The 21,448-nt window shown below is 35.6% G+C and overlaps 1 protein-coding gene across 2 annotated transcripts; it reads right to left on the bottom strand.

The window, feature by feature from the left end:
- Positions 1–3,063: 3,063 nt before the first annotated feature.
- LOC310723368 (uncharacterized protein) lies at positions 3,064–19,778 on the bottom strand. 2 transcript variants are annotated; one of them, XM_083536299.1, is made up of 19 exons: positions 19,557–19,778; positions 17,569–17,607; positions 13,548–13,592; positions 13,195–13,239; positions 12,997–13,044; positions 12,593–12,631; positions 12,455–12,502; positions 12,183–12,221; positions 12,043–12,111; positions 11,428–11,466; positions 11,281–11,328; positions 10,715–10,762; positions 9,398–9,472; positions 8,554–8,625; positions 5,775–5,879; positions 5,250–5,384; positions 3,821–3,871; positions 3,425–3,730; positions 3,064–3,361 (listed from the first exon to the last, which is right to left on the bottom strand). In XM_083536299.1, exons 2-19 carry the CDS (start codon positions 17,588–17,590, stop codon positions 3,318–3,320), a joined length of 1,278 nt encoding a protein of 425 aa, XP_083392425.1. In that variant the 5' UTR covers positions 17,591–17,607; positions 19,557–19,778; the 3' UTR covers positions 3,064–3,317. The 2 variants fall into 2 exon arrangements, with proteins under 2 accessions (XP_083392425.1, XP_083392426.1); XM_083536300.1 differs by lacking the exons at positions 12,043–12,111; positions 12,183–12,221 and having other exon boundaries at positions 19,557–19,775.
- Positions 19,779–21,448: the final 1,670 nt, after the last annotated feature.

Here is a 21,448-nt window from a genome sequence, read left to right as displayed (position 1 = left end):
TACTCAATGGAAAATGTTGGCATTCGTTAAAGAATGTTGGTGTGTGATGAAGAACATTGGTACCTTGATGTTCGGCCATTCGAGCAGGTAATAAACGAATGCCTCAAACATCAAAACAAAACCTGTCCTTCACCTGTCACTTCATTTTCTCACTTTTTCTCTCACACGAATACCACAAAAAACTGTGAGAAAGAACAGAGAAGAACCAGAGCTTTGTTCACATTTGGTCTTAAAAGTGTCTTAACCCTTGCCAACAGTCAGTAGATTTTCCTCTTAACGACCCCAATTTCTCTCCATGTTCTCTGACTTCTTGTGCTCCATTATCTCAGCAGGGAGCATTGAATTGTACATCTACTTGCATGTTTTCTTCATCTCTGCTTCAAATTGTATAAAACATTCCAAGCTACCAGAGGCAAAAGGAACTCAGACAGGGCTGTTACTCATCAGTCACTTGAGCGAGACAAAATGGTTTTTGCTCTGTTTACCAGCAACACTGTCTGCTGAGAGAGAGAGAGAGAGAGAGAGAGAGAGAGAGAGAGAGAGAGAGAGAGAGAGAGAGAGAGAGAGAGAGAAGTGCCTGTTAGCGTGTCGCTTTGTGTTCACACATCAGAAAAATAACCTGCAGAGAGGCCACTTCAATCAGGTAAAGATAGAACAAGGAAATGAGCTATAGCCAGGAGTCCAACACACACACACACGCGCACACACACACACACACACACACACACACACAAACACATCTATAATGGAATGGCACAAAGCCCTACAACAAATCAACACACCTCGATTTTGTCTTTCCATAACAGCTTATCATCTGTTCATCTGAAAATATAATAAAAAAAAATCCTATTATTGGTTTCTTCACCTCTTTCTACCTTTAACATTCAGTGATTGTCACTTCAATTCTCTACTGCACGGATTTCTGAAATGAACGTTTTAACTAGCCTTGACCATAAAACATGATCCACAGAAATATACAGTACTTTAAATGGAACATCTTGAGTGGCTTTTTGTAGAGATCTGAAACACCTTTAGGAAGAAGTGGAATGCCTCCTCTCCCCACCTACATCAGTACCTGACTTTACTAACACCTTTGTGGCTGAAGATGCAAAAACCTCTACAAGCACACTCGAAAATCTAGTGAAACATCTTCCTATATGTTTCTTATATATATATATATATATAAAACACTCACACACACTTACATACCCAAATAGGTAATTTGTGCCAATTTAATTGCTAACTTAATTTAATCAATATAATAAAAAGTGTATTTCATTGATTTGATTGATTCTATATTATTTTTTATCAAATATTATTCAATATTATTTTATATATTATTTAACCAACCAGGCATTTTATTTGAGATTTGTTTTAAAAATGTGAACTGTTGATAATCACAAATGCTAATAAAAATAAACTGCGTTAATAAAAAAATGCAGAAAAAAGTAATTTTATGTTTTTCCCCAACCCACCATATAAATACTGTATATACTGTTTAGAAATCCAGATTGCTCAGTCAGACATGTAGCTACAAGCTGTTTTCAGATTTGAAGTGCTGTGAGAACAGATGTCCATTACGGCTGAATAAACATGTGTCTGATTAAAGCAGGCTGTTATGTTTTTTTTATTAATTTACCCTGAGTATTAACTGTTACTTGAAATCCCTCTTGCCTTGACTACTAGTGCATTTCTTGCATGTGTCAGTAATTGTGAACTCCCATTTGTGTTTTATTTATAGTACACAACACCACTGTGCCATGTATTTATAGGAACTTTGTATATATATATATATATATATATATATATATATATATATATATATATATATATATATATATATATATATATATACGTATATATACAGTAAAGTACATTTTTGGTGCAACAAATCAGGACAACCATTAACTCAAGCTGCAGTGATGCTGTATTTTTTACTGTGAAAGGCACAAACCATAACTAATACGTAACAGTAAAGAAAAATAAATAAATAAAAAATAAATATATATATATTATTGTATGTCTATACATGCTTCTGTGGTACCTATGTTCCTGTCCTTTTCAAATTTCCAGACCTGCCTGATTCAACCTCTGGATGGATTTGCCTTCAATTGGAGACCAATCACAATATATATATTTATATATATATATATGTGTGTGTGTGTGTGTCTCTGATCGGGGACTCAGCCTGTGACTGCTTCCTGAGCAGGCCTAGGTCCCCTCCACCCCCAGTGGGGTTGTAAGGAGCCACCCGGTGGAGGGAGACTGCACTCTAAAGTACGTCTTGTGGTGCTGTAATTAAAGCAGTAATTAAAGCAACCTACAAAGTATTGAGTGCATGTACAGTAAATGAACATACTTTCCGGAAGACCAACAATTCACTAAAAATGTTTTTTTTTATTGTTCTTATGAAGTATTGTAATTTTTTGAGGTCGTGAATTGGTGGGTTTTTGTTAAATGTGAACCAAAATCATTAACATTAAATAAAATTAAATGAAACACTTGAAATATATTATTCTGTTTGTGATGAATCGATATAATATACGAGTAATATTATAATACACTTTTTGTTTTGAATTACTTTATAAATTAACTTTTTAATGATATTCTATTTCATTGAAATGCATCTCTATATATATTTGATCACAAGCCTTCATACATTTTACATATAAAGACTTTGTTTTCTGTTTGTTTCCTTATTAAATTAGTGCCAGCCGCTCTTTTAGTTTTTATGTTATTAGAAGTGAAAAAGAAAGTTGGTATTTTGTGACAAGTGCATGATCACATTTCTGATTGCACCTTCTTTGCACTTCTAAAGCATTACTAGTGGCTCATGTGTGTAATTCAATACAATCCCAAAAAACTGAAATTGTCTGTGTACATTTACTTCCGAATGATGAATACACATACCTATGATTTCTAAGATGCCATCGCCACCTAGTGAGGAACCTAGTGAGTTCAACACATTCACTAACCGTGGAGTTCTTCAGTACCAGGGTTGGGAACCTGTTGGTCAGGTCGAAATGACTAAAAATGTTGGTCAGGTTGAAATGACTAAAAATGAATTGATTACAGAAAATGTTTATTAATTAATTAAACAAAATGTCAATCATAAAAAGTATTAAAAAAAAAACGGTTTTCTTTTAAGTAACAATATTAAAAAGCATGGTGAATTGATTGAATTTATACATCATATAAATCTTTTTAAAAAAAAAAATTCAGTTTTAAATCACTTTTGGTGTTAAAATAAAAAATGCGTATTTTAATTTTTTGCTAATTGACACTTTTTTTTTTTTGTTTTTTATATATTTGCACAATCACTGCCCCATGTTATCCTCAAAAACCTCCTCAATATCATCCCCTGCATAATTTCATGCCTCACCCTCAACCTCATCCTCAACATCATCCTCAACCTCATCATCGCCTGCATCATTCCATGCTTCATTCACAACCTCATCTTCATCATCAGCTTCAGTGTAGTCTTCAAGATCCTCCATGACATCACCCGCTTGCTTCCACAAAACCTGAAGCAGACGCTTTGCAGCATGTGTACTGGTTGTAAAGTCCAGAAGTTTCCTCATCCTGGCCTGGTCCGTTGTCTCTGCTCGGACGATCGCTTCTTTTTCCCTGGACAGCTCGAGGTGATCTAATATCCCGACTACATTTTTTATCTTATCGATTAACTCTGGTCGCTGAGTCTTCAGAAACAGAAGGTTTTCATCTGTGATTTCTAAATGGGTTGAAAAACATAAGAACGCTTGAAAACAAGTTCATTTCTGTGCTATGTTCAATGTATAAGGTGAATATTTACTACACCCACCTGCAATGTTCTCATGATGAACTCCAGAAGAGTCTGTTCTGTGGCACTGAGCTATAAATAAGAAAAATAAAGAGGAAAATGAAAGATTATGAAGAATACACATACAGAAAGCCAATTTAATGAAATAAACAGCAATAATATTGTCCTGAACAATACATGGACCAATTTGGGGGGGGAATTTGATCTTATTTTTAGTTATGTTCTCTTTGACTAGCTATAGTTGTATACATTGGTTTTTGCTGCTGAAGTGGACAGAGAAATTTAACACTTGTATAAAAGCAAATGGTTATAAATGATCTTCTCTGGGTAGGTTTCCACTCAAGGTTTTTCACTCCAACCTTATCATATTGGAGCTGGATTTGAGCACAGGAGCATCGTCATGATGCAAACGTGATAGAACAAAAGTATTTAATACACTTTCAGCTCTCGATCCAACAGTTTGGGGAAGAATCACATATAGATGCGATGATTCGTTGTCCACCTACTTTTGGTCCTCCAGTGTTAATGAAATGTATATATGTCATAAAACTTTGTCTGTCTCTTTCTTTCTTTCTTTCTTTCTTTCTTTCTTTCTTTCTTTTTTACTTTCTTATATTTTTACTTAATCATATATTTTTTTCTTATTTTCTTTCTTTCTTTCTTTCTTTCTTTCTTTCTTTCTTTCTTTCTTTCTTTCTTTCTTTCTTTCTTTCTGTCGGTCTGTCTGTCTGTCTTTCTTACTTTCTTTTATTTTCACTTAATTATATCGTTGTATTTATGTACGTTCTGTTTTTTCTTTCTTTTTTACTTTCTTATATTTTTACTTAATTATATATTTTTTTATAATTTTCTTTCTTTCTTTCTTTCTTTTTTTCTTTCTTTCTTTCCTTGTTTTTCTTTTTTTTTTAAATCAATTTGTACTTATTGTATTTACCTGTTCGTTCTTTCTTTCTTTCTTTCTTTCTTTCTTTCTTTCTTTCTTTCTTTCTTTCTTTCTTTTCTTTCTTTCTTTCTTTCTTTCTTTCTTTCTTTCTTTCTTTCTTTCTTTCCATTTGTACTTCTTTCTTTCTTTCTTTCTTTCTTTCTTTCTTTCTTTCTTTCTTTCTTTCTTTCCTTTCTTTCTTTCTTTCTTACTTTTTTTCTTTCCATTTTTACATCTTTCTTTCTTTCTTTCTTTCTTTCTTTCTTTCTTTCTTTCTTTCTTTCTTTCTTTCTTTCTTTCTTTCTTCTCCTTTTCTTTTAAAACCGTTTGTATGTACTGTATTTACCTCTTCTTTCTTTCTTTCTTTCTTTCTTTCTTTCTTTCTTTCTTTCTTTCTTTCTTTCTTTCTTTCTTTCTTTCTTTCTTAATTATATCAGAATACATAGTAATGGTCATGGGAAAGATTCAGCTATTAATGAATATAATTATATTATTCGGAAACATTCCTGAATATTGTAGAATATTTACCAGAGACTGCAGAGATTCTGGAAACTTGTTGGCTGTAATGTGGTTTCATGTTTCCTTGGTCATGATGGGCTCGATATTGTGGCTGGTAGGAATATGCTCTTGTATATGTAGGAGTATGAACCGTAGTTCCTGAAACTAAAAGCAACTGAATCAATAATGGTTGTTATTACTACTCTGGATGATTCTTTTACAAGCTGTCATGTATAAGTAATGCAGAGTTTGTAAGAAGCACGTGCCATGTATGGATTTAAATTGTATACTGTTTAATTGTATATCACACTATAGTCTAGTAGACTTAATTTTTAATAATGCCTGGTGTAACAGGGAGACCACAGGTGTAGATATAACACTCCTTTAGATATTATTGGTCTCCATTACTCCTCTGACTTGCAAAATGGCTCCATCTATTGGATCTTCGTGTTTTAACACTATTAGAGATTTGCAAAGCATCGTATTCTCTTTTTATTTACATTACCTTTTTTCGAACTGGGGTTGTATACTGTGTATAAATAATAATAAACCTACCTGAAACAGGTTGTACAGTCACAGTGGGTAAAATTATGCTTTGAGCTTTGGGACGAACTGTCAGAGTTCGGTTAGATTTCAGCTTTTGTTTCAGCAACTCCAACACTGAGTAAAGAAAATAAACAGTTAAATCCCCTCCCAAAAACCTTGACTTATAACTCTCTAAACATCTCAAGATCTTTCACTCCAAACCATGTAAAGCATATGTTCATGGAGCTGGCTTTGTGCATAGGGGCATTGTCATGCTGGAACAGGTTTGGGTCTCCTATGTCAAATCCGAGAAAATTAAATGCTACCACATCCAAATACATCTATTACAATTACGTGCCTTTAATTTTGTGCTTACAGTATTGCTGAAACTGTCAGGTGTCCCAATACTTTTACCCATAGCCATTCCACCATCATTTATTTATTATTATTATTTATACTTGACCACATTACAGTGTTTACCTTCTGTTTTTTCCACCTCTTGACTATATTACACTGTTTACATCTCTTGACTGCTTCTGCTGCTGTTTTTTGCACTGCATTGTGTTTGTCTATATTTAATCCCAGGTATAGTTTTTACAGTTCTCTTTGCACAGTACTGTATAATCAGAGTATACAGTAGGTTTACTGGTCGGCGCTATCTTGGGTTATGTGTTTTGTCTTGTCTTGTGTTGTGTTGTGTTGTGTTGTGTTGTGTTGTGTTGTGTTGTCTGTCTGCACTGTCTGTCTGCACTGTTTTTCGTCTGCACTGTTCGCACTAGGTTGCACTCGATGCACTTTATGTAGCTTTGTGTTGTAGCTCTACAGTATGTTGTTGTTTAGTGTAGCACCAGGGTTCTGGAGGAAAGTTGTCTAATTTTGTAACATTGTGTATAGTGGAAATGACAATAAAAGCCTCTTGACTTGACATATACTGTATACTATATATATATACTATATATATATATATATATATATATATATATATATATATATATATATATATATATATATATATATATACAGTGAGGAAAATAAGTATTTGAACACCCTGCTATTTTGCAAGTTCTCAAACTTAGAAATCATGGAGGAGTCTGAAATTGTCATCGTAGGTGCATGTCCACTGTGAGAGACATAATAAAAAATAAAATAAAAAATCACAATATATTTATTTATTTGTATGATACAGCTGCAAATAAGTATTTGAACACCTGTCTATCAACTAGAATTCTGACCCTCAAAGACCTGTTAGTCTGCCTTTAAAATGTCCACCTCCACTACATTTATTATCCTAAATTAGATGCACCTGTTTCAGGTCTTTAGCTGCATAAAGACACCTGTCCACCCCATACAATCAGTAAAAATCCAACTACTAACATGGCCAAGACTAAAAAACTGTCCAAAGACACTAGAGACAAAATTGTACACCTCCACAAGGCTGGAAAGGGCTACAGGGAAATTGCCAAGCAGCTTGGTGCATAAAGGTCCACTGTTGGAGCAATCATTAGAAAATGGAAGAAGCTAAACATGACTGTCAATCTCCCTCGTACTGGGGCTCCATGCAAGATCTCACCTCGTGGGGTCTCAATGATCCTAAGGAAGGTGAGAAATCAGCCCAGAACTACACGGGAGGGGCTGGTCAATGACCTGAAAAGAGCTGGGACCACCGTTTCCAAGGTTACTGTTGGTAATACACTAAGACGTCATGGTTTGAAATCATGCATGGCATGGAAGGTTCCCCTGCTTAAACCAGCACATGTCCAGGCACGTCTTAAGTTTGCCAATGACCATTTGAATGATCCAGAGGAGTCATGGGAGAAAGTCATGTGGGCAGATGAGACCAAAATAGAACTTTTGGGTCATAATTCCACTAAACGTGTTTGGAGGAAGAAGAATGATGAGTACCATCCCAAGAACACTATCCCTACTGTGAAGCATGGGGGTGGTAGCATCATGCTTTGGGGGTGTTTTTCTGCACATGGGACAGGGGGACTGCACTGTACTGAGGAGAGGATGACCGGGGCCATGTATTGCGAGATTTTGGGGAACAACCTCCTTCCCTCAGTTTGAGCATTGAAGATGGGTCGAGGCTGGGTCTTCCAACATGACAATGACCCGAAGCACACAGCCAGGAGAATCAAGGAGTGGCTCTGTAAAAAGCATATCAAGGTTCTGGCGTGGCATAGCCAGTCTCCAGACATAAACCCAATATAGAATCTTTGGAGGGAGCTCAAACTCCGTGTTTCTCAGCGACAGGCCAGAAACCTGACTGATCTAGAGAAGATCTGTGTGGAGGAGTGGGCCAAAATCCCTCCTGCAGTGTGTGCAAACCTGGTGAAAAACTACAGGAAACGTTTGACCTCTGTAATTGCAAACAAAGGCTACTGTACCAAATATTAACATTGACTTTCTCAGGTGTTCAAATACTTATTTGCAGCTGTATCATACAAATAAATAGTTTAAAAATCATATATTGTGATTTCTGGATTTTTTTTTTAGATTATGTCTCTCACAGTGGACATGCACCTACGATGACAATTTCAGACTCCTCCATGATTTCTAAGTGGGAGAACTTGCAAAATAGCAGGGTGTTCAAATACTTATTTTCCTCACTGTGTATATAATATATATATATATATATATATATATATATATATATATATATATATATATATATATATATATATATATATATATATATATACATACACATACACACACACACACACACACACACACACAATAGTACCTATTATATATATAGATCATTTTAGTAAACTTAGAAGCATCACATGATTAGATGGAAACTGACCCTTTTTTTGGACTATGGGACGAACAGTCAGCTCTCGATTAGCTTTCAGTTTCTGTTTCAGCTTCTCCAGCACTGCATAACAAACAGTATCACAAAAATACAGATGTTAGCCTTATTGTTAGATTTAACAGCACAGAACAGGTAACATGTTGATCAGCTCTGGAAATGATGGATGTTACAATATGTCACATCTTGCAGACCTTATATAACATATTGTTACAAGGTCTGCAAGATGTGACATATTGTAACAATGGAGGTTGGTATAGATGATGAATGACCTGAAAATAAATAATGTGACATAATAGTGGAAACAGTTTAGCAACAGAAGCAAGTGGGTGGGTGAACTTTTTGAAATGGTCATTTAATTAGGCAGAAGGTGTTGATTATTTTCTATAACAGAAGTCCAGAGAGTACAGTAGTATCAGCTTTATGGCAATTTATAAATACATGGCATTTAAGGGATGCCCTTATCCAGAGCAACTTACAACAGAGCAGTTTAGGGTTAAGGGCCTTGCTCAAGGGCCCAGCAGTGGCAGCTTGGTAGAGCTGTGATTTGAACGTGTGACCTTCCTAGGTAGGTTTTAATGAGGCCAAACAAATAGGGTTTTACTTTTATAATAAACACTTACACAGTAACTTCTAAATCTGACATTACACCAGATATGCGAGATCTTTTTTTTATATGATGAGGTGAGGAGATTTAAATAACTTTTTAATTACTTATTAATTGAAATATATAAGTATATACGTATATATAAGTATAAATAGCAATTTTCTGTGTGTAGATAAAACACCACATTATCTATTGGACTGTATTTTTAATATCAAAAGGAAATAATCTGACCTGACATGTCTCGTGGTTTCAGACTTTTTCCTGTTTGAATAATAATTTTCTTTTTGTTCGCCATCTGCCTGTGATCTGCATGAATAAAGAATATAAACATGAAAGGCACACCAATATTAACTTCTTGGTATTAACATAAGTCATTATTGTTTTCCAACGTTCAATACATGTGTGTGTGTGTGTGTGTGTGTGTGTGTGTGTGTGTGTGTGTGTGTGTGTGTGTGTGTGTGTGTGTTTAGTTAATAGAAAAGGCCTCCTCAGATATTCCTCCATGACAGTATGAAGGTTACAGATTATTATGTTCTTTAAAAGCTTCACCTAGAACCATTGGAAATCCTCAGTTTTAACTTAATATGAATATTGCTATATCAGATCTTCCTTTTATGTATGTGAGATTGTTGCCTACAGGAATTTATAGATCTATAATTTATCTATACACTTGTGTTCTGTTCTATACTATATCAGATCTACAAATCTGTCAGTTTTGTACACTTTTATTGTAAAATACCTGCATCAGGATTTCTTCTTCGGCCTGCTTGTGTCTTTGTCTGTTGTCTTTTCCCCACATTCCCTGAGAAATTCAAGTGTTTTATTTGCCAAAGTTCAAAGTTATAAATTAATTCATTAAAGAAAATTAATTTGATTTAGTTTTTATGAAAAACTGTTCTATTAATTATTTGTTTATTTATCTGCCTGTGACCTGCATTCATAAAGAACACAAACATGAAAGGCACACCGATATTAACTACTAGGTATTAACATGAATAATTATAAAAAGTTGTTCATTTTAAAGTAACATTCTGAAATCATGATTTTACACCAAGTTCAACAATCAGCTTTTTCTCTTTTTAAAATGTTTTGTGTAAGAAACATGTTCACAGTGGTGCACACACATTTCTATTTTGGATTTATCTGTGGTGTGCATTTTTCCCATCACCATATCCACTCTTTTGTCAATATATCTTGCAAAAGGCATTATTTTATTAATCATGGATACACTTTGTCTTTCTTCTTCATAGACTGTTTTTGTTTTCAGAAATTAAATTAAATTCTAATTTCAATCACATCTGTAAATAATTTTTTACTAAAATTAAGTAAATTTTTAAGTAAGAATGTATAAATAAAGGAATAAAACAAAATGAAACAAAATGCCTCTCATAACCTTGGTTCAAAACGAAAGTAAACAGCTATAAAATGATGACCTTCACAACCTTGACTGCATTTGCCAAGAATGTTCAGAGAGACTGTAAAATATAATCATCATGTAAAATTTAAATTGTTCTCAGACTGATGAAAAAAACAGAATGAAAATCTGACCTGAATTAGAATTTGTCTTCTTTTTGTGATGGGCGGTTCCTCTGGCACCTTTAGCAACAGTGATGATAATATAAATAAATAAATAATTTGATGTGCTCAGATTTATAAGAAAAACAATTTGAACAATTTTGAACAATTTAAACATCTGGATTAGTATGAGCTCAGGTTGTGTGATGTGAGCTTGTTCTAAGTCCTTAGACAAAAAAATTGACACAATTACATATAATCAAGTTTTATAAAAAAATTTAGCCATCCTTTTCCCAGTATAGCTAACCATAGAAATTATAATAATAATGATTAATAATCATATTTTATAATAGGATGCTCTACATTCTGAACTGTTTGACTGTTAAAATTTGACTAAGATGGTTGTTAGTTAAAAAAAATTTTACACAACACAAAATGCCTCCCACAACCTTGTTTCAGTGAAAAAGCCTTAAAAAAAACCTGCCATAAACTGATGGCTCTGATGTTTAGCAAGAATGTTAAGAGAGACTGTATTATACTAAATAATCACAGTTTAAAATATGTTTTTTTTATAGGGGAAAAAGTAATAAAAATCTCACCTTTATTAGAGTTTGTCTTCTTTTTATGACATATGTTTCCTTTAACAGCTTAAACAAAAATGTTAAAGAGCATGCATACTGTACATTTATGAAAAATAAATGTATTGTACTAATTAAAAAAAGAAAAGTTATTAAAAGTTCTCTGACCTGATGTAGGATGGGTTCTTGTTGGGTGATTCGAGATTTCTATAAATGAATAATAATGACAATGTTAGATATTGTGTGTATCAAAAAGTATTACACTTCATTCAGAGTATGTGTTTTAAAGCTAAAACTAAAATTACTTTTAAAATTCTTTTAACTAAAATTACCTCCCATAAATTATTTCCATTATAAACCTAAACTAGGATTAAATTATGAGATTTATTATATAGTCAGCAATTTAAATACTGTATATATTTTTCTCAGATTCATGGAGACGAGGTATGAAAATCGAAGTGAGCGATGCACGGAGGTGCTGGGATTCGAACTCATTACATTCTGATCAGAAATCCAACATCTTCACCACTCAGCTAACACAACACGGTTACTACAGTTGGTACACGCCCTTATCCAGAGCAATTTACGACCTTGCTCAACAGACTTATATTAAAGGCAGAGACAACAGCAAGTATTAAAACTTCTGACATCAAATACATCTGGATATGTTTTACAATAATCTGTACTTACCTGGTGTTTACCAAAAAGGTTTAGAGACAGTATTATACAGTAAAATCAGCTTAAAATATACATTTTACATTAAAAAAGGAATGAAACTCTGACCTGGATTAGGATTTGTCCTCTTTTTATGAATGATGTTTCCTCTAACACCTTGAGCAAAAGTGTTAAAGACTATAAATGAGAAATAAATGTAATGTACTCAGATTTATAAAAAAAGGAAAATTATTCAAAAGTCCTCTGACCTGATTTCGGATGGGTTCTTGTTGCGTGATTCAAGCTTCCTATAAATAAAAAGGACACAATGACACACAATGTTAGATATTGTCATAGTGTGAATTTGATTACACTTAATTCTGAGTAAATAAAACTAGTTGGTCTGTTTTATATATTAAGCAAAAATGCCACTAATAAGCTTTTTTAATAATAAATCTAAACTTGCATTAAATCATACATTTAATTCTTCATACATTTTCTTAGATTTATGAAAATCTATGAAAATGAATGAAAATCTGACCTGGATTAGGATTTGTCTTCTTTTTATGAAAGATGTTTCCTCTAAGACCTTGAGTAAAAGTGGTTAAAAACCCCAAAAATGTAAATGAGAAATAAATGTAATGTACTCAGATTTATTAAAAAAGAAAAGTCCTCTGACTTGATTTCGGATGGGTTCTTGTTGCGTGATTCAAGTTTCCTTTAAATAAAAAAAGACACACAATGTTAGATATTGTCATAGTGTGTATTTGATTACACTTAATTCTAAGTAAATAAAATTAGTTGGTACTGTATGTTTTTCATATTAAGCAAAAATGCCACCTATAAGCTTTTTAAAAAATAAATCTAAATCTAAATCTAAACTTGCATTAAATCATACATTCAGCATTTAAAATACTGTATACATTTTCTTAGATTTATGAAAATCTATGAAAATCTATGAAAATCTCACCCGGATTGGGATTTGTCCTTTTGATGTGATGGACGTTTAAAGTGTTAAAACATGCTAATATTAATACAAATTAACTATGCTCCTTAAATCTATAAAAAAAAAAGTTTCCTGACCTGAACTATGATGTGATCTTGTTGTGTGATGAAGGCTTCTTCTATTTACTTTGGGAAACATCAAAAATATTGGCAATGAAAATAAATTCTACACTCCAAACTTAACCTAAAAATTGTGTTGCCGTCCAAACACTTTTGCACCTAAATCGATGTGCTATTCGAAAAGAAGAAGAAAGAAAAGAAAAAGACTCTTTTGACCTGGATTATGCTGCGTTCTCATGTGATGCATGTTCCCTCTAAATCCTTGGACGAAAAGATTGAGAAAATCTTAAATTCGGATGATAAAAAGGAAAAAAAAAGAAGAATATCTCTGAAAAAAATAGGATCATGATGGCATGAAAGGATTTACTTATTTTATCCTTGCTTACAATGTCACAAATGTGTTCATTCATGTAAAATCTCTAACCCCTGTCCTTTCACTGGTCCTCCTTTGGTGTATTGTCTCATTCACAGCTGTATCCACTACATATACTGTATATATAAAATAAATATATATAAATTTATTTTTTGTTATTATTATTAATATTTGTGCTTTTTACACAAATACTGACCTTTGTTAATCCTCATATTGTTTCTGGAAGACATACAGGCTGGGACTACATAAATAAAAAAATAAATAAAAAAAATTAATTAATTAAAAAAAGCACTAAAAATATACATCAGTATTCTGTACCAGTCTTATGTTTTATGAGACACATGCATGTCCCTTATGTTTACAGTATATGCAGCAAACATACAGCAAAGGGTGAAAACACACAAAATATTTGTCCAAATGTGACATTTATGGCTGTAACAGAAGAAATTATATAAGACAGAGAACAAAAGACTGAAAGGGTAAAAAGAATACTGAACCCAAATTGGCCACCGTTGCACACTTCAACATCATGCAACTCTGTCTGGACTGTAGCTAATCAGAACCAAATTCACCATACAACAAGTCAATGATCTGAAGCGCATGTGAAATGCACCCTATAAGTGTTATTCAGGGAGCAAACAGTTGACTGGAGTGTTATTTATTATGGAACAGCCTGCCCAGTCACTGTACATTAATCCTATTGAACTATTTTGGGATGAACTGGATCACAAGGTCAGAAAGAAATCTCCAGCTAGAACACCTTAAGCAAGTTTTTCCAAAGTATTTCAGCTGAATGTTTGTATAAACGGACTAACCCAGCCATTAGGGGGGCACAAGCCAATGTACTCTTAGTGCCGGTCCCAAGCCCGGGTAAATAGGGAGGGTTGCGTTAGGAAGGGCATCCAGCGTAAAACATGTGCCAAATCAAATATGCGGATCACAAATGAGAATTTCATACCGGATCGGTCGAGGCCCGGGTTAACAACGACCGCCACAGGTATCGTTAGCCGACAGGGTACCGGTGGAAATTGGGCTACTGTTGGCCGAAGGAGGAGAAGGAGAGGAGGAAGGCGTCTACAGAGACGGCAGGAAAAGGAGCAGTGTAGGAGAGTAGAGGTTAGGGTAGGTACTTTAAATGTTGGGTATGGGAGAGGGTAAAGGGAGAGAGATACTATGACGGGTAAAGGGAGAGAGATAGCTGATATGATGGAGAGGAGAAAGGTAGATGTGTTGTGTGTTCAGGAGACCAAGTGGAAAGGGAGTAAGGCCAGGAACATTGGAGGTGGGTTTAAACTGTTTTATCATGGTGTGGATGGGAAGAGAAATGGTGTAGGGGTGATTCTGAAGGAAGCGTACAGTAAGAGTGTAGTGGAGGTGAAGAGAGTTTCTGATAGGGTGATGATCGTGAAGGTGGAAGTTGAAGGGATGATGATAAATGTCATCAGTGCCTATGCTCCACAAGTTGGCTGTGAGATGGAGGAGAAAGAAAGATTCTGGAGTGAATTAGAAGAAGTGGTAGATGGTGTACCTAGGAAAGAACGATTGGTGATTGGGGCAGACTTTAATGGGCATGTAGGTGAAGGGAACAGAGGTGATGAGGAGGTGATGGGTAGGTATGGTTTTAAGGAGAGGAATGTGAAAGGGCAGATGGTGGTAGATTTTGCTAAAAGGATGGAAATGGCAGTGGTGAACACGTATTTTAAGAAGAAGGAGGATCATAGGGTGACGTATAAGAGTGGAGGAAGGTGCACACAGGTGGATTATCTTCTGTGTAGGAGATGCAACCTGAAGGAGATTGGAGACTGTAAGGTGTTGGCGGGGGACAGTGTAGCTAGACAGCATCGGATGGTGGTCTGTAGGATGGTTTTGGAGGCGAAGAAGAAGAGGAGGAAAGTAAGGTTTGAAAGAAGAATAAGATGGTGGAAACTGAAGGAGGAAGAGTGTAGTGTGAGGTTCAGGGAAGAGGTCAGACAGGGGCTTGGTGGTGGTGAAGAGGTGCCGGATGATTGGGCAACTACTGCAGGAGTGATGAGGGAGGCAGCTAGAAAAGAACTTGGTGTGACATCTGGAAATAGAAAGCAAGACAAGGAGACGTGGTGGTGGAATGAGGAAGTGCAGGAGAGCATTAGGGGAAAGAGATTGGCAAAACAAAAGTGGGATCGACAGAGTGATGAGAAGAGTAGGCAGGAGTACAAGGAGATGCGGCAGCAGGTTAAAAGGGATGTGGCAAAAGCCAAGGAAAAGGCATATGAGGAACTGTATAAGAGGTTGGACACTAAGGAAGGAGAAAAGGATTTATACCGATTGGCCAAGCAGAGGGACCGAGCTGGGAAGGATGTACTGCAAGTTAGAGCAATAAAGGATGGAGAGGGAAATGTGTTGACTAGTGAGGAGAGTGTGTTGAGAAGATGGAGGGAGTATTTTGAGCAGCTGATGAATGAGGAAAATCAGAGAGAGAGAAGGTTGGAGGATGTGGAGTTGGTGAAGCAGGATGTAGATAGGATTAGTAAGGAGGAAGTGAGAGCAGCGATTAAGAGGATGAAGAATGGAAAGTCGGTTGGACCAGATGACATACCGGTAGAAGCGTGGAGATGTTTAGGAGAGATGGCAGTGGAGTTTTTAACCAGATTGTTTAACAGGATTCTGGAAGGGGAGAGGATGCCTGAGGAATGGAGAAGGAGTGTGCTGGTACCGATCTTTAAGCATAAGGGAGATGTGCAGACCTGCAGTAACTACAGGGGAATTAAGTTGATCAGTCACACCATGAAGTTATGGGAAAGAGTAGTGGAAGCCAGGCTGAGAGAAGAGGTGACCATCTGTGAGCAACAGTATGGTTTCATGCCGAGGAAGAGCACCACAGATGCCTTATTTGCTTTGAGGATGTTGATGGAGAAGTATAGAGAAGGACAGAAGGAGCTGCATTGTGTATTTGTGGATTTAGAGAAAGTGTACGACAGGGTGCCGAGAGAGGAGTTGTGGTATTGTATGAGGAAGTCAGGTGTGTCAGAGAAGTATGTGAGGGTGGTGCAGGACATGTATGAGGACAGTGTGACGGCAGTAAAGTGTGCAGTAGGTACGACAGACTGGTTCAGGGTGAAGGTTGGACTGCATCAAGGATCGGCCCTGAGCCCTTTCCTGTTTGCAGTGGTAATGGACAGGTTGACAGGCGAGGTCAGACAGGAGTCTCCCTGGACTATGATGTTTGCAGATGATATTGTGATTTGTGGTGAGAGTAGAGAGCAGGTTGAGAAGAGCCTGGAGAGGTGGAGATATGCGCTGGAGAGAAGGGGAGTGAAAGTCAGTAGGAGTAAGACAGAGTACATGTGTGTGAATGAGAGGGAGGGCAGTGGAGTGATGCGGTTGCAGGGAGAAGAGGTGGAGAAGGTGGAGGAGTTCAGGTACCTGGGGTCAACAGTGCAAAGTAATGGAGAGTGTGTTAGGGAAGTAAAGAAAAGAGTGCAGGCAGGGTGGAGTGGGTGGAGAAGAGTGACAGGAGTGATTTGTGATAGAAGAGTATCTGCAAGAATGAAAGGGAAAGTTTATAGGACTGTGGTGAGACCTGCGATGTTGTATGGATTAGAGACAGTGGCATTGAGTAAAAAACAGGAGGTGGAGCTGGAGGTAGCAGAGCTGAAGATGTTGAGGTTTTCGTTGGGAGTGACGAGGATGGACAAGATTAGAAATGAGTTTATTAGAGGGACAGCACATGTAGGATGTTTTGGTGACAAGGTGAGGGAGGCGAGATTGAGATGGTTTGGACATGTGCAGAGAAGGGACATGAATTATATTGGTAGAAAAATGCTGAAGATGGAGCCACCAGGTAGGAGGAAAAGAGGAAGGCCAAGGAGGAGGTTCATGGATGTGGTGAGGAAAGACATGCAGGTAGTTGGTGTAAAAGAGGCAGATATAGAGGACAGGGTGGTATGGAGACGGATGATCCGCTGTGGCGACCCCTAATGGGAGCGGCCGAAAGAAGAAGAAGAAGTTTGTATAAACGGACTGTCCGGATGCTGAGAGTGTGTAAAGCTGGCGATAATCGTAAGGTTTGGGTTTTTTTTTTACAAAAAATATAATGTACATGTATATATTTGTTTGCTTAAAGTAGATCTTCATGCCGTTACTGTACATTAACTAGTTACATAAAAAAATTAAAAAAACATGCAAGTGATCTCGACTACATAAAATATTGGATACGGGTAAAGAAAAAATATTCAAACCTTTTTTATTGTGCCTTGGCATCTTGTCCTTTTCTGCACCTGCAAAATAAAGTGCATGAGTGAGCTTATAACCATACTTGTATATTTAGCATCTGAAACAGTTATACTAAGTTTAATTCAGAAACAGCAACATGCCCTGCCTGCATAAAGACAAAGATACACAGGCCTTAGCATAAAACGTATATAAAACTGATTTTCGCACTCGAACTCAATGCAGTCTGCAGAGCTTCTGCTGTTTTGCATAGATGTGGAGAAGCGTGGGTGGAAACTGAGGTACAGAATCATACGTCTGAGGCTCTTAGCTATAGGAAATGAATCAACTGCTTCTTACTAATATGAATTAGACATTGCGGTTTGAGAGTCTCTGCCGGTTTGCACAGATGTGGAAAAGCTTGGGTGGGGCCTGAGGTACAGAATCACACTTCTGAGGCTTTTAGTTATAGAAAATGAATAAACAGCTTCTGACTAAGCATAATTTAAGCAGGGCTTAGAAATGAAGAATTTTTAATGTTTTAGATCTGACCAGCTAACAGACCAGATTGGGAGAAAGTGCATGTTGCTGACAGATTCATAGTAATATTCTTAGAGTTGGCAAAATATTTACATGAGAAAAACCAAGATACATTTTGAATCCATGTTTGATCAGTTCTGCTTCAACATTTCCACAGGTCTTTTCTATTGCTTTAAATAAACTTACTTGGTTGTAAGGGTTGTGATCAGGTTTTATTTTTTTCTCCGAAAAGATAACTCCTTAATTTGATTAAAGAAAAAGGGGGTATGGTGGAATATATTGCTGAAATGAGGATGACACTCAAGCTAGTCTTGACCCCTGCACAATTTTTTCCCTTTTTCTCTTTTATTGAAAATTGATAAAAATTGATTTCCTGTGTTGTGTGTAATATTATTATGTAATTGGAGAACATACCGTATAAGTACAAAATAATGAAGACGCTTTTTGACTTTACCAGCAATATGTGGTTCTTCCCCCTTTTGTTACCACAAAGTTGCAAAGTCGGAGGTACACATCGTACAGCTGTTATCACTTAGGGTGTACTCACTTTTGTCGCCAGTTATTTAGACAATAATGTGTGTATGTTGAGTTATTTTTCAGAGGACAGTAAATCTGAATACAATTACAAATACAAGCTGCTTATTGATACTCCGAAATATATGCGATACTCTAAAATATATCACGTCTTATTTCTATGGTATTGTTCCTAAAAAACATATAATAAAACAGTTGCTGAAATGTGTGGGATGTACTCTTGTGAGATACTGTATAAACTGTGTGTGTGTGTGTGTGTGTGTGTGTGTGTGTGTGTGTGTGTGTGTGTGTGTGTGTGTGTATATAAATATATATATATATATATATATATATATATATATATATATATATATATATATATATATATATATATATATATATATATATATATATATAATGTTATGTTACAACCTGATACTTCAAAAAGATTTATGTCCCTTATTATTCAAAGTGAAAATAAAATTCTAAAAATGTCTGTAAATTGTTGTAAATAAAAAATATATCACATGTACATAAGTATTCAGACCCTTATAAGCTCAGGTGCTTCCCAATTGTCTTGATTTCCAACAAGTGTGGAGGATCTGAATACTGGTGTGTGTGTGTGTGTGTGTGTGTGTGTGTGTGTGTATGTATGTATGTATTTATATATATATATATATATATATATATATATATATATATATATATATATATATATATATGAATGTCCTGCAAACCCAAGAAGAGCATATATATATATATATATATATTAAATAGATCATACAAAAATATAAACTGCATCATTAAGTCATTTCCTAGATTATATCACATCTTAAAACACATCTGGATTAAAGATGCAGTTGTGCATAATTGAGACCTCTCTCCACCTCAATGTGTAACAGGATGTTAAAACACACCAGATCAAAGAAAGAAAAAGGAAAAAAAGAAAAATGTTACTACTTACCGGTATAATTATGCGCTGTGTGTAGTAAGAATGAAACGCTTTGCTCCTCGACTCCGAAAACGAAACCTGAGCGTCCTACTGCGCATGCGTTTAGCTGATTCTTACCTTGTGGTTTCACATGGTATAAATTATTTGATACATGTTAAAGTGTATTATCGCTTATTACCAGTAGGTGGTAGTAAATCACCTATAAATGAGCACATTTGCGCCTGGGCATCCCTGGGAGTTAATATATAAGCATTTTTATGATATAAAGACATTATAGTTATTTCTTTATTGAAACATTTGTCAGCAACCAACAACAGAGTAAAATAGAAATTAAAACTACTACTATGGGTTGTTTCTTTGTTTGTTTTGCAACAAGGTTATGTCCTAATTATTTGTTTATTTGTTTGATTTGATCCATTTTTTTTTATTAATTTATGACTGTGCCATTCAAAAGATTTCATGAATTATTAGTTTTGGAAAGACACATGCATGTTATTTTTGTTCTATTTAATAGTATGACAATTTACATTGACCAAACAAATATTACTATGTACAGATGTTCCACTTTATTTTCATTAAAAAAAAAAATCCTCGCTTAGCATGAGAACAGCTTTAAACATCCATACTTCAACGCTATGCAATTCCGACTGACTGCGGTTCATTGGAGCTACTATCTGACCGTATCATCTGACATATCCATACAGCAATAAAAATATTACAGGAGTAGTGGGTTTTGAAGATTGGAGTTTCTTGGAACCCAGATGTTTGTGTCACACTCCATTCACAACATGGAGGCCAAAGAAGCACTTCAGTAACACAGAGACACCTGGTCTTATTTTAAATTGGCGAACAAGATGATATCAGCATAGAAAATCACAGACATAATTAATGAGATAACAGATGATTTGACAAATAATAAATGTATGGCTCCCTTATTTAGAGTGACTGGTTTTGCTCAACAGTTTGCTCAACAGGCTTTGAACTTGTGGCCTTCCGAGTCAGAGTCCAATGCCTTAACCACTGAGCTCTCACCTCCACATCTAAAATAGTAAGATAGGCTCTAACAGAAGAACTTATGTAAACCAAAGAACAGGAAAGAAGATGTTAGTAAAATGCCTCACCCACACAGTAATACATGGAAGTGAAAGTTTAATGGTTTGGGGGTTTATTTGGATCAGGGAGGGTTAGAGACTTATTCCAGGTGAAAGGAATCATTATGGCAATTATTTCATACTTCAAAACCATGCAATTCTGTCTGGACTGTGGCTCATTGAAACCAACAACAGGACGCCATACAAGCATTATTTAGAGAGCAAACAATCATCTGGAGTGTTATCTATCATGGAACGGCCTGCCCAGTCATTGAATTGCTCTGGGATAATCTGGATTGCAAGGTCAGGCAGAAATCTTCCACTAATAAAGAATACCTTCGGAAAGTTTTACAAGAGGCATGGCAAAGCATTTCAGGCATTTCAGCTCAGTGTCCTCAGTGTCAAGCTGTATCCTATCTGGATCAGTACAATATTTCATTATTATCTGGTATAAAGCGCATTTAATAAAATCTGAATCTGCGAGGAATTGACTAGATCGCAATATGTAAAATCTCAATCACAAAGGTGGTCATTGTGAATATCTGCATTCTGGTAAAATGTATTAATCAGTGTATTATGGTATGTTTAATGATTTTGTTTCTGCCTCGGTCAGGTAATGCGCTCTTATAACCAGCAGATGGAGACATAACACAACATGGTCATACTATAGTCTCGCGATTAGGTACAAAATCATATGCAGTCTGTCGTGACAGTAAAAGGAGTGATGTCAAAAGCAAACGTTATATTGAGCAGATAAACATTTATCTTGGTCAGAAATATTGCCACTGAGAAAAAGTTAAGTTTGTAAAAAAA

This window comes from Silurus aristotelis (assembly GCF_946808225.1).
Source record: "Silurus aristotelis genome assembly, chromosome: 3".
In the NCBI taxonomy this organism is placed as follows: Eukaryota; Metazoa; Chordata; class Actinopteri; order Siluriformes; family Siluridae; genus Silurus; species Silurus aristotelis.
This window is presented reverse-complemented; position numbering and strand designations above follow the sequence as displayed.